Below are 16,698 nucleotides of genomic sequence, written 5' to 3' on the forward strand. Positions count from 1 at the left end.
TCTGTGACCCAGGGTACTACGACCGCGGTCTGATCGATCCTAGAACGCCGCCTCCAATCCAGCGAGAACGCGACGACGACCTTGCCAGGCCATACTATATGCAAATGCTAAGCAGGATTGCATCCACCCTCCGGCGGGTAGTCCCAAGAGTAGGTAGTCAATATCAGAATGCACTGGTCATCAAAGTCACCAGGGGCGCATCGAGCTAGGGTGGCGGCCATTGGCTACTTGACATGCATGCAGTGAAACATTGCTACCACATGGCCGACATGTTAATGGGTGCCGCCAATGGCTATTGTTGGTTTAGTGTGTTTGTTGGCGGTGATTTGGCTGGCTACTGCGAGGCAGCTGTGAATGGTCGACAGGAAGAATAATGAATACGTTTTCCTTGTCTGACTGTCAATACTAATTAAAACTCGCAACCGATGATGGAGAAATGCGTACAACAAGTTTACCTTGCTGTTTGATTGAAACAAGTGCAGACGAAATATATTTGTGTGTAATTAAAAAGATAGTAAGCAAAGGAGCAACACAACGGCAGTATTGCACAAATATCATCAATTGAGGGCTCTAGTGAGAAACTATCTAAAAGCGTACCAAGGTGCATCGATCGGATCCGCGACGCGACAATGATATATAATAGGTAGAATCCGACTTGCTCTCTCCCCGTCGAGGCGATTCATGCAAGCGTGGAATAACAAAACCTCCCCTGGGTTCTCTGTGTACATCACAACGATGTAAGAGGCCCTAAACTCCCAGATTGGCAAGAGCATGGGTTACATCGTGCATGTCCGAGACGGAACTATCGGCAGCACCACCACTACCGACGTTTCCTCCAGAACGACCAGCGGATGGTCCGCAGGACCAGTTCAAGCTATATTGGCCCCGGCCGTACATTCCGTCAAGATAGGGTGCGACTACTCCGCCCAGGACGGCGTCGAGCTCTGTATAAAAGGAGAGTAGGCCAATGTTCACCTCGAACGAAGTCAAACGCAATTGCACATTGGTTTGATCCTTGGATCCTCCGCCCGGGTGTTTCTGGGCGTTGCCACCCCACAGAATGCCGGCGGCGACGGAAGGGATGTCGCCTTCGAGATTATTCTGCAGCTCGGCGGCGTTGTAAATCAACGCGTCGGAGTCGCCATAAGTGGGAGCATGACCCTCGTCGGAGATCATGACACATTCTGTCGTCTCTACTACCAGTTCGGCGCCGCAATAGAGAGCGATGTTAGCCTTGGTAGACGATAGTGTGCCAGTGGAAACACCCGAGGCGGCGCCCAGCATGACCACATCGTGAGGTTCGAAACTGCCCGGCTCGTGGTGAATGGTCATATGGTTGCGGAGGGTCCAGGATACTGGCTGTATAAAAACACGATAAGCCAAAGAATAAAAGAGGGGGCATGTAACTCGTAATTACCTTGTGCTGAGGCTGGCCACTATCTATCTCAACTAGGACAACGTCCTGTCGGGTACTTGTACCATTGCATTGGGTAGTGCTGCCGATGTGGCTTGAAGGTACAATGGTATGCCCGACGACCCGGGCCCGTCCGTGGTACGAGTTGGTGGCCTCAGAGAGAAGTGCCGAGGGGCTGAGAACATCCTGCCCGGTGGGAGGTGATGTTTCCTCCATGAAACCTAGGAGGATCAACAGGTTAGTTGTGAAAGAATAACGGCGCTATCATAAAATGCATAGGCTAGTTACTTACAGGGATTGCCAACGTGGGCGGAGATGGCGGCGATTCGGCATCCGTTTCCCTTCAGGCCTGAGCCTGGGCCTTCAATAGTGGTGATGAAAGAGAGTGTACCAGACGCGCCTTGGCCGCTTACCGAAGCCCCTGGGAACAACTCGGGTGTGGCCCTATCGGCAGCACAGTAGTTGCGTCGCACTTGTTGGTTGTACGGCAAAGGGTCTGCTTTGCTCAACTGTACCGTGATTCTTTCTCCCTCCGCATGTCTGAGTTGCTCAGCCGGTCAGTCAATTTGAAACACAAAGGAGAAAAAAGAAGAGGATCTGGCGGTAAGGTCAAGCCAACTTACGGGAGGAACAACTGCAAGATATCATGGGCAATGGTCTTGGCATCTTTGGCGTCAAGGCAATGTGACGGATGGATGCCGACAACACAAGCAGCGATGTTGTCGGGCGATGACTTGGACGCAGCGACTCCGCAGAGACAGACCAAAGTGTATCGAATGCTGTGGTCCTTGAGCAAGCCTACTACTTCCTGCCGTAATCCGTCCTTTGCATCCTAAGCATCGGCGACGTCGGCAGGAGCGGGAGCAACTTGCAGTGGTTGCGGACCCCACATACCAATATTCTTGCCAGGTTGCAATCCGACGGGGATATACGTGACAATCATCCCATTGTCTTCGCCACCAAGGTGAAACTCGTGCGTCTGCTCCATTCTGATCACACGGTCGGTGGAGGCGCTGGTTCTGTGATGAAGGTCAGATCGAATAAACTTGGTAAATGAATGAATGAATGAAGGAAGGAAGGGAGGTTATGAAGTAGATACCCTACCTAGAATCAATCTTGAAAGGCTTTGCGAACTGCAATGTCCGTGCGCCATCGCAGAGGCTACCTTGCACCTGCATTTTGGGCTGAGTTGCACACATGGGATGTAGAAGTTGCGTTGCGGGATAACGTTTCTGCTAGAGCCGAGATTTGATACCGGTCGATTCATGTACCCGCTTGTGGTAGGTACTGCTGGTAAAGTATCCCCTTAGAGTACCAAAGTACCTACCAGCCTACCTTAGGTAACGTAGGGCTCCCCCGGCTAGCCCCGCTCTTATCTTTACCTGCGCAGAAGTCGGAGCTTGAAGTAAACGCCCCCATACACATACACATACTAGTAGGCATAGGCTATCCGACGTGCTTTATATTCCCAAACTCTGCCAGACGGCCACAAGGCAACCTGAGACTTGAGGGCTGAAGCCCGCTGGTGGAATTAGCTCCAGCTTCAGCCGACTTGGCACCTTTCCAGATAGTGCCACCAGTCGGATCAAGACTAGAGGTCTTGGTGTTTTACTCTAGGTACCCTTTTCGATACAATCGCAGTGCAACAATATTAGACCTGCAGACGACACGATTACCTTGGGGAGTCTGTGTTTTGCCCATGTTGTCCGTATTATTAATTCTCAACTGTACCATCATCAATCCTCCCTAGAAAAGAAAACTCCTCAAGTCTTCATCACCTAGCTACCTTGCCCCAATTGGCAAACAAATACACGATTTACCACAACCATTTTTAGTCGCTGTGAGCAAATCCCCGCAAAATTCAAAGCAACATGAACCATTGTACCGTGAAAAGAAACTCCTCAAATGTGCCATCTACTCATGTTCCCAATCGCTTCAACAGGCCCTCTCCTGCATTTGGTTTGATCTCTCATACAAGATCAGCCACGGCCGCCGAGAGGCTGGCCTCCCAGACATCAGGCCCAGAAGTCGAAAACGGCCAAGCGAGGACGAAGTCTTTCCTCAAACGACCGCATCGGGTCGAGTACTAGGGGTCGCCGGCCCACGCTGAACTTGAACCAAGGGAGACCACGTCGGAAATAAAAATGGTCTTGATGAATGAACGTGAAGAGCCCAACCTGGCACTTCATACCGACATAGAAGCCCACATCCTTTCCATTTTTGATCTGACTCAACAGGATGGGATACATGTCTCCGTCCAGCGGTGCTCGGATTGACATGCCGGTAATAGAGGTGTTAAGGTTTGTAGCGGCAACCCCGACCTCTTGTAGACGACAAGTGGAAAGAGGGGGTTTGATGAAGGCACATGCTGCCCAGTGGTATGGGACCTCCAGGTTTCCAAACCCTCCTTCGCTTTCGTAGTATGCATAGACGTTGACTGACAGGTGCTTGTCAACACATGCTGGTGGATGGGGAATATTCAGGATGACACTGCTTGGAATCGCATGGCGGATGACAAATACAGTCATCAGAACAATTGCGAGGCCAGCAGCTGCGGTATAAGCGATGGAGCCGAGGAAATCGTGCGCTTGAAGGAGGCCGGTTGCTTTGACGAAGAGGTCTGACGCTCGAGTGAGGATGGTGACGCCTTGTAGAGAAGGCTTCTGAACCGCAGGCAAGTGAGACTGCATCGAGGAGCGGGTGTCAGATTAAGGCCATACGGGTAGACAGGATCGAGTTCCTACTTACCACAAGATCGGTGATCAACTGAGAAACGATTGTCTTCGTGGAAACCAAAGCTGCGTGGCTTTGAGCCAGGAGGACACAGAATGTGTGGGACGCATTATGTTCAATACTTGACTTGATCTTGTGAATACCAGTGCGAATGCGTGGCATGCTGAGATACAAAAGCATGTCCCAGAGGACAAGGAGTCGTACCCAGACCGACTTCTAGACGGGCTGGGTCTCCGTCGCTTGATCCAAAGTAGACTTGGATGTAGTATTGGCCAACTTGGTAGTTGGCTGAGGACCCGGATACACGACCAGCCAGGTCTCGTCATCGACACCGGCCGCAGGCTCTCGCACGGATGTCATTGTCGGAATGAGGGCCGCAGATTGTTGATGTCAGGGTTTGATGAGTATGGTTTGCTTGTGGGACGACTTGGAACGAGGTGGTGGAGATGATGGTTGAGGGAGAATGTGGAGGATGGTGAAGGATGGATGTTAGGAAAGTCGTTCAAGGTGGGGGGTGGGGTCAGGCTCAATACAATGCCCTGATGCCATTGGTGGATACCCCACACCATACGGCCTGGCTGTGCAGCACCTTCCCCCGAGGGTGTGTAGGTTAGCACCTGGTTAACTACAATAGGCACCTGCGGGCATCGAAAATGATTTGATTTGGTTGTACTTACAGCGACAACGGTATCTGAGCCGACAAGACGCGCTTGGGCCTTGGTACCTACCTACCTAGGCATCGTAACAACGTTATCAGAGGCTCCATTTTCGCATTGTTTTGTTGTTGTTGTTTTGGTGATACGTGGCTAGTGCATACTATGTAGCCATACATCCCATTTGCTCTGAAAGGAAATGTGGTGATGTTGGTGCTGGTGTCAGTCGGTACGACGCACTTGGTGTTGATGAGATAGAAAGAACTGGTGCGACCTGGGAGTGTGCTTGCACAAAGGGCCGATCTCCCAGCAAAAACGTAGTCGAAAGTACAAAAGATCAAATTTAAAATAGGTATGATAAATGATAAGTAGGTAAGTAGTTCTGTTCCTTCCGTATCCGGCTAACCAGGTGCTGCACAGAGGGACAGCCAGGCCGACACCCTGTCAGCTGTAGCCTGTCTACCACGTAGCCTGTCCGCCCTTCAATTGATTGCCCCTCAAGCCCCTCTGCTTCTGCATGGAAAAACTCTTTTGGTGTGGGAGCAATTCTCAATTGAGCAAAATAACAATGGAGGTGCCAAGCGCGAGAAGCCAGATCCAAGTACCAGTAAAGCACCATAATTCATGCCTGGAGTTGCGTAGGGACCCGGTCTGGATCAGCCTTCCAGCCTTGTGGAAGAAGACTTCGGAGTATAGGGTCGTGGCTGGCCGTCTGGGCAAGACCTTCAGCCACAAGCCTGGACCAAGAGGTGGAGCTTGATGCCGAAGCCAAGGTAGATGCAATCCCCCGATCAGCTGGGCTAACATGACGTCGAGTGCGGCTGAAGCAGCATTCGTTGGCAACTTCCTGCTAACCTGGAGCCTCGATCTCCCTTTTGAAAAAAAAAGACCAAGTAGCTGGAAATATTTCTGCCTCACCTGTACTTTGGCCCAGTGCCGATTGACCGAAACTGATGTTGTCTAGGCTGCGCAGCCAGCAAGTCAGACAACCGTCGACTAATTCTTGAGTCTTAACGTATACGCCTGTTGGTTTATACATCATAATATTTTATTGAACGCCTAGCTCTGTCATCTACGGCCTCTTTTCCTCTATCTTGGCCCCTATCAGCCACGAGAAAATTTGTTTGGAGACTTCGGCACTCATCGCACTGGAACCCAAGGCCCTGGTATCCCTTGTAGATGATTTCTGTGTAAATGAGTTTCTCGTCGATGCGTCATCTTCAGAGCGCATTGGCGTGCGCTGGGTAGCGCCGCAGTGTCCCAGACCCCATGATCTCGTGTTTGGATTGGCATCTTTCGCGGACCGATTAGTAATGAGACCATACCCTGTGAAGCTCTCAACACCACCTCACCATCTTGCTGCAGGGGAATTGCTTTAGTAGACGGCGGGGAGGATTGGCGCACCCGTTCTTGAGCTCCAGCGCTGGGGAGGCCCCTTCTACTTAGTGGGATGGATATTAAAATACTGAGCATTGTTCAAATGTCTGGCTCGTGCGCGGTACACGACAAGGGAGTCGAAGCTTTTGCCTGACACCAAGTAGGTGGGGGATGCTGGAGGATGTTATAGCGGGGCGCTGAGTAGGATGTAGATACAAGAGAGCCAGCTGAGAGAACCAGAGAACATTGAGCCCCTCTTGCTAATTAGCCCACAATGACTAGCGCTCGGACGAGCGACAGGTAACCTACAGGTACATACACAAGACTTCTGCAAGCACTTCTTTTGCCGGAATATCGCTTGGACATTTGATTCGCATCCCCTTCGTCCACCGTCTCTCTGCACGCCCCAGCCCTAAAAAACCCGAGAAGACAGCTCATGCATAGCCATTGCCCCGCTCAGAGGAGGTCGAAGCCGGCTCTGACCATTCGATTGCGAACGTCGAAGACGATGCGTTTGACGCCACCTGCGCTTGATAACGGTCCCGTCCGTGCTTGCCTACAGCAGAAGCCATTCCGCAAGAGCGAAAACAATGCGATCTTCCATCTCCGCAATTGACGCGCTCACCAGCAGTTCTGCGACCTTGTCGATTAGCACAGTTACCTCGACGCGGCGGTCGGAGATAGTCAACTCCGTTGGGACTGGGGCCTGCAACACTGGCGACTTGCTCTTCCGAGTTATGGCGGACCATGAAAGCATCACGAACGAGGAGGCACCGGAAGCTGGCAAGTTGCACATGCCATGTCTCCTGATTGGCAATTGATGTATGGCAAGAAGGCATGCTCGCCTTTCATTATTATCCAGTTTGTAATGTCGAGTAACCAAAGCTGTATGACGTAAACTGCTGCCCGGGCATCTAGTGCACCCGACCACTGAAACCCACCACGGAACGAAAGCAGCACGTCATCTAGACTAAACCGAGGCGTGAAAGGGGGAAGGCGTATGGACGAAATCGCCCAGCTGTATTAAATGAGTTCTCTTCGGTACTTGTACGAGCTCACTCTTTTGACAAGCCGGCGCGGCTTTTTCGCACAGCCGTGAGTCTGTGTCGTGCGGCTCAGGTATCATCTCCACTGCCGATGGCGAGAATGGTTTTCAGCCAAGCCATTGCACTAACCCGCCATCCCAACTGAAGATTTCCATGTAGGCAGGACGAGGAGTACCAGCTCCCCTCGTTCCTTTAGTTTCCAGTTCCGGGAGGCAACCCATCCTTTTTCAAGTGGACGTCGCCTACCGGCGTTTCTCCTGTGTGCGATCAAGAGAGAGAGGCAGAGAGGGATTCCATTACCACGGTTCGTTCACCGACTTGCTGACAGCTCACGACTGAGCAGCACCCCTACCGGGCTACTATAAATAGCATAGTCGTGACTGTTCAGCTGGATGGATCGGTCCTCAGCCGGATGAGAAGCGAGGAGATGTCCGTGAAGAGCTTGACAAACCATACGGGCTACTTAATATGGGTGACTGGAGGCGGCCTGCGCAGGCTGAGTGCCCCGAATTCGCCATCGGCTTGGGCCATGCCGAGACTCGCTACAGCCCAGCCGCTTCGTACCCGACGGGTACATGAACCAGGTCTTCCGCGAGAAACAGGTTCGCAAAGGTTCCAGGTCTCCCTCCCTGAGTCGTCGCCCTGGCTATATAGACTGTGGGGCAAATTGGCACCCTCTACCTGCGGAGCACCGAAGTCGATCATCGAGGGAAACAACCCGGTACTCGGCGGCAGACGAGAATATATCTTATAAAGAATAAGTCTACGGACTTGTTACGGAATGTAGTTCCAGCTTAGTACCAGTATAACTTTGCCCTTTAGCGTGGCATTGTTCGCTGTGCGCTACGGTGCCCGCCTCAAAGTTGGGGGAAACGTCTTTGTCAACTGTGGCAAGAATACGACCGGATTGGTAGTCACTCATATTAGGCAGCAGCTCGGCACTCGCGTATTGGTCATTGTTGGTGATTATCCAGACGTTAGAAATGTGTTTTCCGGCCATGGCATTCCTTAGGAGCACATGTTTCAGGCTAATGAATTTTTAATTATTGATCGTCTTCTTAATGTGGCGAACGGACACGGGGTCGATGTGATGTTATAAATATATAGTACCATATAACAAAGCTTTTTTTTCTTGGTTAACACGCATGCTATAGGTATGGGGACTTTGGAACGCAAGGGCCGTACCATGTCTGTCTGGGTGGCTTACCCTAGACTGTAGCATGGTATTGTGTTACCGCTGCCTCTCCCTTCAGGCAAGTTTGCGATATAAAGCTTGGGACAGAAATCTATCCTCTAACGCTCGACCGGGTATCTCAATATCAGTAACCTCAGTGCATTGATCCATTTGGAATAAGTAGCAGCAGCAGGACAAGGAATCTAATAGGGACCAAGTTGTAGCGGGGCAGAACAGGAGATACCACACACCGCGAATCATATATCATTACCGTCGTAGGATACCGAGAATCGACCCGGATTTATTGCCAAGTGAAGGGTCTACGCGAGCCGCGTTGTCCTGCAGTACTACATGATTCTTCGGAGCCGGATGTACATTTTCCACTGCTGCTGACCTGCGAGCATTTGCGCGGGGAATTGGTTGGCCGTGAAGGCCATCAGCCGGTACAGCGGCATGAAGAGCCGAGATGAGCACCAGAAGCTGACGCTCGCGCTCGCACCTCTCACGCAGCCAGGATATGGCACTGTATGCTGGGTATTCGAAGATTGAAGAAGCAATGAAAGCCAGGAGAACTGGAGAGATGAGCAGACTTGTTGGTCACCCCACGGCGGCCGTCCCGCCAAGATCAAAAGTACTCGGTTGTTTGTCTGCAGTCCTCGACGCGGTGGCCCTCGCTTTGCCGATGCTGCTGTCCGCGACTTTCGCCACGATAAATCTGCTTTCAGCGACCAAGACCCTTACCGTCGCGTTCTTCAAGGTACACTTGTTCGTCATCATCACGACGCCCTTGGTGGCCAGGTGACTGACTCTTCAGGAAACCGCGCGGCGTGATGAACATCAGAGTGTTTGTTTCTGCAGAGTAACTCGGGAAGCTCGTGATGTGCGACAAACCCGTGGGCAGGCGCAGGAACGAGTATCTGAAAGACTCGAACGGGACATACCTGGTGGCGCCGCGAACAGCTTTTAATAATAACGGCATTGGCAAAAGCAGAGCTGGATTTGAATTTGGTGCATGCCGGACTCCACGAGCTTTATGAAAATACAGGACTTCGACGAGCTGCCAGGTATCGACGAGAGCCTCGGTAGACAGTGCGCTGCCGAGGGATGCCTGATGGATGGCAGCCCATTCTGGCCGCAGATGGTCCGTATCACAAAGTAAGACGCCAAAACAACAGATGCGCTGCAGGCGACCACGACGCCAAAGTCGGGGCTGAAGGCGGAATGGGGGTCATTAAAAAGCTCGGTGCGAGAAAGACAGGGGGAGGAGAGAGGCAACAGGCGACTAAAAAGCAGGATAGGGGCGCCTGGCATACTGAGCGAGCAGTCATTTCCCCAGGCAATTGCAGGCGAGAAGAGAAACGCGGAGGCCAGGACACTGTGCGGCTCTGCTTTGCTTACGGGAGGCTGAGGGGCACAAAAGCACGTCCAAGCGTGCGGAGATGGCAAACCTCAAGGAACAGCGCGGCGCACTTCCTTGCGTTGACAAATCGATCTGCTCCCCATATGTTGCCTCGAGTGACTCAAGATCTTTTTCGTGGCTTGCGCTGAGCTGTTTCCTAGCAAGCTCAATCTGTGCTGCGTCGCAGCGACAAGGACAGTAAGCTTGGCTCTGTAGTCGAGGTTCAGCGTCGTCTATTGGGCCCTGTGATTCTAGCAAAAACAAGCGAACTTGGACTACGTTAAGGCCCCTCCCCCCGAAAAGGGATGCGGATTCGTCCAATTTGTCCATCGCCATGCTGCCGAAATGATATCCTAGTGGGAGCTCTCGTGTTCGTCTGTGGTGGGGCCGTTCTCAGGCCCTGTTCTGCTGCCCCTCCCTCTCACTAGCTGATTGGCGGGTAGCTCGCAAGTAGAGCGAGAAAGAAGCTTCCAAGCTTTGGCAACACCAACGACGAGATGGAGCTAGTGCCAGCATTTGGCTTGGACCCCATCTCAAGTTTAGTTGATCTTGAGAAGATTGGACGGCCCGCACTGAAGCCACCTGAACACTCCACTCTATCAGGGCGCCGCAGATCCAGTCGACCAAATTCCCGGCTCGATTAGCTCACCTAATCTAAGGATGACTTGAGTTGTCAGAGAGATAACATAGTGCCCAAGGCCACCCTCCCCCACACAAACACACAACTGCCGCATGCGCTACACCGATAAGCCAATCTTCCAAGTTTTGATCTACATCCAGCACAATGGAGCAGCACCAGCACCAGCAGATGCTTATTGCACCCGGCCCAGCACCACCACCACCATCACCCCACCTTCACCCTATCACTTCTTCTACCACTACCAGCGCTGGCACCCCGACGAAGGCGAAAGCTGAAGAGTAGCGTTACCTCTGGGCAAGCTATGTAGAGGACAACTGAGATGAAGCAGCGCTTGTGCACGGGTGATTGTGATGTAGAGCAAGTGGCGTTCCTCCGCATAATGTTCAAATTGCTGGAGAAAAGAGAGGAAAAGGGAGGCAAGAAGTGACGGTTTAATGACATTGGGTGCCGCTTTATAACACAGGCTGCTTCGCATGCGTCCATCATACCGGCGTTGTGGATGCTTGCTTAAGTCCGCTCAAGAAGCTGATAAGCCGTGCAGGGTGTTGGTTGTTTCTGACTATCACGGCTCAGAGACCGCCAGCCATCAGAGGTGAGATGATTTGCAGTCTCATCCAGGGAAGACATCTCTTCCCATGTGATGTCAATTGAAGGCATCCTGCCGGGTTGTTCTTGGGGGGGCCAAGGTCCACGGTGAACCAAGCCTCAAGCCTCAGTTTCATCTTCCGTGCGTTTGCCGAAGATTGGTCTCGTCCGCGGCTCCAGCGTCTGAGAAGTCTTCTTCTTCGGCTGAAGCACCTGCGTCATCTGAAAAGTTTTCTCCTCTGATTGCTTGCCCGGTGGCTTGGCAGTCACGGGTCAGGATGGGTAATCGTCCAAGGGAATATCGGGGAGGTTGGCGTGCAAACATTGATTGATCAACAGTGAGATCGAGGGTTGGTGGGAAGCACATGCCATCAACAGCTTCCTGCGCTCAGGTACCAGCCGTAACAACCCTGGAGGTCTACCTGGTGGTACCATAAATATTTACCTGCCCCCTACCTTGGGAACTGGGATACACGCTGTCCAACATTTGCACAACTGTAACTATCTACGGAATAATCAATTACGAGACATTGGAATAAACGACTGAATAGACTGATGAAAATGGAATGGAATATTATTATTCACTGTGTACCAGTGAAGCCTGGTTAGTCCAGTGTCGTGTTAATGTCCTAACCGGATAATGTATGTACTCTATACATCTCGCCGCCAAGGGGCAGCGTGCCTCTATTATAGGCATTCTCCAGTTTGCTCAATTTATAAGATGTTCGTTTAATCAAGTAAACATGCCCTCAATTGTCCTTCTCCATGGGATCTTTTTTCGTACTCAGAACTTCCGCGGTTTCTGAGTAGTGAAATGGTTGTATGAACGCAAGACAGGTTCCATCTGGGAGTATGTCCTCTTGGTACCTCGCTGTCGATACGTGCCCGGTGTCGGACTGGGGCCGGGGCTGGTGTCCATGGTGGTGACGCTTCGCTTGCTTGCGTCGTTCGGTGAGGAGTCTCGCTTCATTCCTCGCTGTTGATACGACTGCATCGAACTCGAACTCGGGCCGGGACTCGGGCCGGCTGCAGTTAGTTCTCAGTAGATTCTTACAGTAGAAAAAGGTCCAATTTGGCAAGCAAACCTATAAAGGCAGTTACTCCCGTGTGTCAGATTGTCGGTGTTGTCTGGAGCCCTACAGAAACAAAGACAATGTTGGAAAGGCTTCTGGAAGGCGGGTGTGGCGCGGACTCGAGTATGACGCTTCGCTGTCGCCCACCACTTTGCTGGTACGCCTGTATCGGAGTCCGAATAGGACTGCGGCTGGACTCAATCGTGACCACGGTTCGCTGGGACTCTTTGCCCGAGATACCTCTCGCGGCTGAAGCCCCATCGGCTACCTTGTTGGGCAGGAGGGGCGCCATAGTAGTGACACGGCCACTGCCAGCGGTGCCGCGGGCTACCTCCTGAGCACGGCTTAGGGTGAGGAGCGGGCGCAGCTCCTCCTCGCGAAACCTGGAAGCTCTGGACCACTCCATCATTTCCATCATAGCTTGCAGATTCTTACTACAGTGCTTCAGGAAGGTCGCACTTCCTTGGCGCCCACCGTGTTGCTGGTTGTAAGGGCGTACTGGGGTTGAGCGATTCAACCGTGGTCTCGACGGTCCCCTTCTTCGGCGAAAGTGGCCTCGGGGTCACGACAGAAGGCCGCAGCGGCAAGCCGCTGCTATACTGCTGCTGACTGCTGCCTGGCGACTGATAGGGCCCGTGTTGTGATTGTTGCCAATTGTTTCCAGCAACGGCGCTCGTCGGAGAGGAACGGGACAAGTTGTAGTCGCGGAATGCCGAGGCCGCCGCGATTAGAGTCTCGCTGTTCTGGTTGTTGTTGGACAGGACGGATGCGGCTTGGGAGGCAGGCTTGGGAGCGGCGGTGGCAGTAACAGCGCTGGGCACCTGCCGGGTGCGGCTTCGTGCCATCCCCGGAAAGGCGAAAGTCTTGACTGAACGGAGGCTGGGGACCACGGTCAGAGAATTAGAAACGCAGACGGCAAGTAAATATGATCGAGTACATTGGGCCGGTGCTTTCGGCGTGGAGCTGGGATGGTGCCACCACGTTGGCTGGTCTTGGCCGGTGAACGTGAACAACCTTGTCCCATTTGAAATCGATGTGTCTGTGTGCCAGGATCACTGCACCTCGCACGCAGATCAGCAAACGGATAAGTGCATGTACATGTAGGTAAGAGGTAGACATAGGATGACGGGAATATGCTTGGCTTACGTACCTTCCAGCTCCGCCGAGTCTTTGCTGTTCTCGTTCTCAAGCTGCTTGTCAGGCAAGGGCAGGTCGGCGCTGTGTAATTGGCTCGGCTCGCCAACAGCCAATTGCTCTTCACCCACCAGTTGCACTGCGACGATTGTTGAATGACCCTACCTGCCTATCAGGTACTACCTACCTAAGCCAAATCTTCAACCACAGGAACCATACCTCCCAAGGGCTAGTCTTGCCGATAAACGTACTCCATGGCGAGTCCGGTGTCAACATATCCACCTCGGACTGTCGCTGCCCAACCAGACCAGTGCTCTTTCATCAATACCATCGCATCGTGTTTCGCTTCCTCCGTCTTCTCATGACGTATCTCCGCAATCTTGTTGCTAGCCATCGTCTCTTGACTGCGAGCCAACCATCATGACACTTACGTACACTACAAGACTGGCCTATCCGGCCAGGAGATGTCCATTATTTCTGCCACAGACTCTTATATCACCAATTGGAACACGCAGAAGGTTCTCCGCGGACACAAGGCACCCTACATCATCAAGCGCTATACGGTAGAAGTAAAGACGGATGATTTCAAGTTCGGCACTGATCGCAATAGATGCGTTGGTCACCCTTCCTACTTGCCCAAATCTCAATGGTTGATATGCAGCAGCTGAAGCGACCTGCCAAACACCTCCATGTTAGACTCAATAACCCCCAGATTGGTCTCGATGTCAATCTGGCTGGGACCTAACATGTTACTTGCTGGCCGTGGAACCTGTTATTGGTCACACACACAGACACGGGACTTGCTAGCCCTCCGGGCCTCCGGGAGACGGTGTTGCCACGCGGAGCTATCGATCGGCGTGATCTTCTCGAGCTGAAGGCTAGTATTGGGGCATCTGCGGATCAGGGGTATTCGGTACGTGCAACCTGAGACGTTGCCTCTCTCCTTCACCCTACCAACGATATCCAGTATCACTTCTTGATCAATTGTCTTGGTCGTCATGGATTGCATGCGTCTTGTACCAAAATGTTCGCATGGACGGCTGAGTCTAGTTCATAGGATCATTATTCTATTTGGACATTTTGTGTTCCATGAGCCGTAGACTGACTGTTCGATTATATGTAGTTTTCAAACCAGGATGAAAGAAAAACGTCGAGAGATCTATCTTCCAATAACAAGACCGCTCGCCTAGTCTATCTCTCATCAATGCCTGTCCGCTTGGCAGAGAAAACCGCCACCGCTCTGATAACACCACGGGGCATGTTGGTGAAGACGGAGCAGTGTCAGAAGCCACAGCGCTTCGACCACAATGAGCCGGCCTCTGGTGCCACCATTTACCAGATGCCAATGGTTGAAACCCTTGTTTTCAGGGTTGCTCGCAGCAAAACTAAGTCCGGCTGCAGCAATGGGGATGTGGGGCGTAAGTGTATCTCGATACACTGAGTACTGGGGCAGATACTAACACTCACAGACCATAGTACGACACAGCGAGAGCCCATTTGCATGACAAAGATTCCATTTTCGGGCGTTTCCTGCAAGGAAGGCTTGGGCGCAATTCGGTCTGTCAAGGCGAGTTAGCTCGAGATTGGACCAGTCTGTACGACTCGTTACATTCCTCGTTGAAACCTACCAGAATCGCCCCGGGTATGGCTTAATTTCGCCCAAGTGCTGCCTTGCTATCATGGTTCTGATTCAAGGCTTCTGAGTCAAGGCTACATTGAGGCCGGACCCATGGATCGACGTTCCCGTTATCATCCGGCACATTGCCAACTCTACAAAGCCGGTACTGGTCACGACTCAGGATTTCGTCGCATTGGGGTTGCACTCGATGACTTCGTTTGCAAGAAATCAGTCTCTGATTTTTGACCTTGTCGCCAGCTCTTGGGTAGTTTCTCAGCGAGATGATAAATACTGAGCCGCCGTTCAGTAGATACAAGTCGTGTACTGTGCTATATCTGAAATTAAGTTGTAAATGGTTTCTTCGGAAAAAAATCAAGGAATTGCCTTCTGGTTAATTAGGTTGAGCATGCTTACAATGGGCTTCCAGACAATCCGGGCATGGGCAGACGCCTAGAGACAGCTTCCTGGCTGTTTTGTCAGTCAACACAGCTATGGTAGGTAGCCACACGGCACCGATATGCCTGCAGTAGCACACCGCCGACTTCGATGTCCAGCTCTGCAGAGATGTTGATTGATACTAAGGACATCCGACATGGATCTGGCTTATTATTCAGGATATCGGTGTCGGGAATTGGCGACTCCAAGCGGACATTCTCGATGAAGAACTTTGAATAGTAAAAGATAATATTGTACTTGTTACAGCTGCAGCAACTCCAACAATCCTGGCCCTGGTCCCGTGTTTTTCGCAGTCCAGTTGCGATCTGACATTGATCCTCATGGCCAGCCTGTACCGGGTCTACCGGTAAGTACAAGTCGATCGATGTTTTTTCTTCTTCTTTTCTTTTTTTGGAAGTCTCCTGACACTTTTCCTTGTAGTCGAGAGATACCCCAAGCCTTGATCAATACTTGGCAGCCCTTGGGAATAGCAATGTGACCTACTTTACCTTGTCCTTCGAAGATCTCGATTCCTTGCTGCCGCCTACGACCCCCGAAGGTTGGGACAAACTTCGTGATCGTGTTCCGCCTCGCCAGGGATTCATCATGGCGTATCGTTGGCACCCTGATGAGGTCCTCGCTAAGGAGAATTTGCAGAAGGCTATCATGGTCGAGACTCGATCATTCAGTGTTGATGACGGCCCCTGCTCCCATTGTCGCGAGATTGAGCACGAGTACGGTGCCTTCTTTCCATTCCCAGAGTGTACAAGAGGACCTTACGGCTGGGGTTGCTCCAACTGCTTCGCCCATGAATGTGATTGTGTCTGGTCAGGCCACCACAGTGTCGAGCTTATTCATGCGTGGTAAGGTGTATGTCATCCCCTAACTCTTTCTCATTTCAATAATAATATTAAGTGAGCAATAGGATGATAGTGGAGGACCCGAAGCAGAGTTTAGCCATCCCCTTGGTTACGACAAGATGGGTCTCCCTCTCACCCAGGCATCTATTTCCCACGCTCTGATCAATCAGGATCGTCTGTACCATGATATGCATACCATCGAGTTCGAGCCTCTTTTGCCTAACAACGCATACCTGACATCGCCCTTGCTCGAATATCGTCAGAGACCTCGTGCTCGACCTAGCGTTCGAGTTGCTGAGGAATGCAACTGGACTCGACAGGGTTGTCACATGAAGCCGAAGCTTCGAAGTGCACTGACAATGACCGGATCAACCGAAACTCCGAACTCCAACATTTGTCGTCGTTGCAATGAGGAAACATATCAGCATGGCAAATTCCCTTTCCTTGATTGTATCCGGGAGTCTCCTGGTGGCCCTTGTGGTAACTGTATCTATGCTAAGCTGGAAGATCAATGTGGAGATTCGCATTATGAGGCCTAAGTTGGAGGCCTCGTCCAG

At 51.9% G+C, this 16,698-nt stretch overlaps 7 protein-coding genes across 7 annotated transcripts; 2 read left to right on the forward strand and 5 right to left on the reverse strand.

Moving 5' to 3' along the window:
• Positions 1-747: 747 nt before the first annotated feature.
• PG997_013681 (uncharacterized protein) lies at positions 748-2,592 on the reverse strand (the record flags this gene model as incomplete). The annotated part of the gene is made up of 6 exons (XM_066817995.1): positions 748-1,359; positions 1,418-1,635; positions 1,707-1,954; positions 2,038-2,212; positions 2,309-2,433; positions 2,519-2,592. The coding sequence occupies 6 exons, from the start codon at positions 2,590-2,592 to the stop codon at positions 748-750; spliced, it is 1,452 nt and encodes a 483-aa protein (XP_066663687.1).
• Positions 2,593-3,429: 837 nt separating this feature from the next.
• PG997_013682 (uncharacterized protein) lies at positions 3,430-4,309 on the reverse strand (the record flags this gene model as incomplete). The annotated part of the gene is made up of 2 exons (XM_066817996.1): positions 3,430-4,098; positions 4,163-4,309. The coding sequence occupies 2 exons, from the start codon at positions 4,307-4,309 to the stop codon at positions 3,430-3,432; spliced, it is 816 nt and encodes a 271-aa protein (XP_066663688.1).
• Positions 4,310-6,611: 2,302 nt separating this feature from the next.
• On the reverse strand, positions 6,612-7,016 carry PG997_013683 (uncharacterized protein; the record flags this gene model as incomplete). The annotated part of the gene is made up of 1 exon (XM_066817997.1): positions 6,612-7,016. One exon carries the CDS (start codon positions 7,014-7,016, stop codon positions 6,612-6,614), a length of 405 nt encoding a protein of 134 aa, XP_066663689.1.
• A 1,834-nt stretch (positions 7,017-8,850) lies between these two features.
• Positions 8,851-9,228, forward strand: PG997_013684 (uncharacterized protein; the record flags this gene model as incomplete). Its single annotated transcript, XM_066817998.1, has 2 exons — positions 8,851-8,922; positions 8,986-9,228. 2 exons carry the CDS (start codon positions 8,851-8,853, stop codon positions 9,226-9,228), a joined length of 315 nt encoding a protein of 104 aa, XP_066663690.1.
• Positions 9,229-12,131: 2,903 nt separating this feature from the next.
• PG997_013685 (uncharacterized protein) lies at positions 12,132-12,500 on the reverse strand (the record flags this gene model as incomplete). The annotated part of the gene is made up of 1 exon (XM_066817999.1): positions 12,132-12,500. One exon carries the CDS (start codon positions 12,498-12,500, stop codon positions 12,132-12,134), a length of 369 nt encoding a protein of 122 aa, XP_066663691.1.
• Positions 12,501-12,528: 28 nt separating this feature from the next.
• Positions 12,529-12,939, reverse strand: PG997_013686 (uncharacterized protein; the record flags this gene model as incomplete). The annotated part of the gene is made up of 1 exon (XM_066818000.1): positions 12,529-12,939. One exon carries the CDS (start codon positions 12,937-12,939, stop codon positions 12,529-12,531), a length of 411 nt encoding a protein of 136 aa, XP_066663692.1.
• Positions 12,940-14,432: 1,493 nt separating this feature from the next.
• Positions 14,433-16,680, forward strand: PG997_013687 (uncharacterized protein; the record flags this gene model as incomplete). The annotated part of the gene is made up of 5 exons (XM_066818001.1): positions 14,433-14,646; positions 14,698-14,785; positions 15,549-15,648; positions 15,723-16,144; positions 16,215-16,680. The coding sequence occupies 5 exons, from the start codon at positions 14,433-14,435 to the stop codon at positions 16,678-16,680; spliced, it is 1,290 nt and encodes a 429-aa protein (XP_066663693.1).
• Positions 16,681-16,698: the final 18 nt, after the last annotated feature.

The sequence above is a fragment of the Apiospora hydei genome (assembly GCF_038363865.1).
Source record: "Apiospora hydei strain CBS 114990 chromosome Unknown utg000009l_segment0_segment0, whole genome shotgun sequence".
Lineage (NCBI taxonomy): Eukaryota > Fungi > Ascomycota > Sordariomycetes > Amphisphaeriales > Apiosporaceae > Apiospora > Apiospora hydei.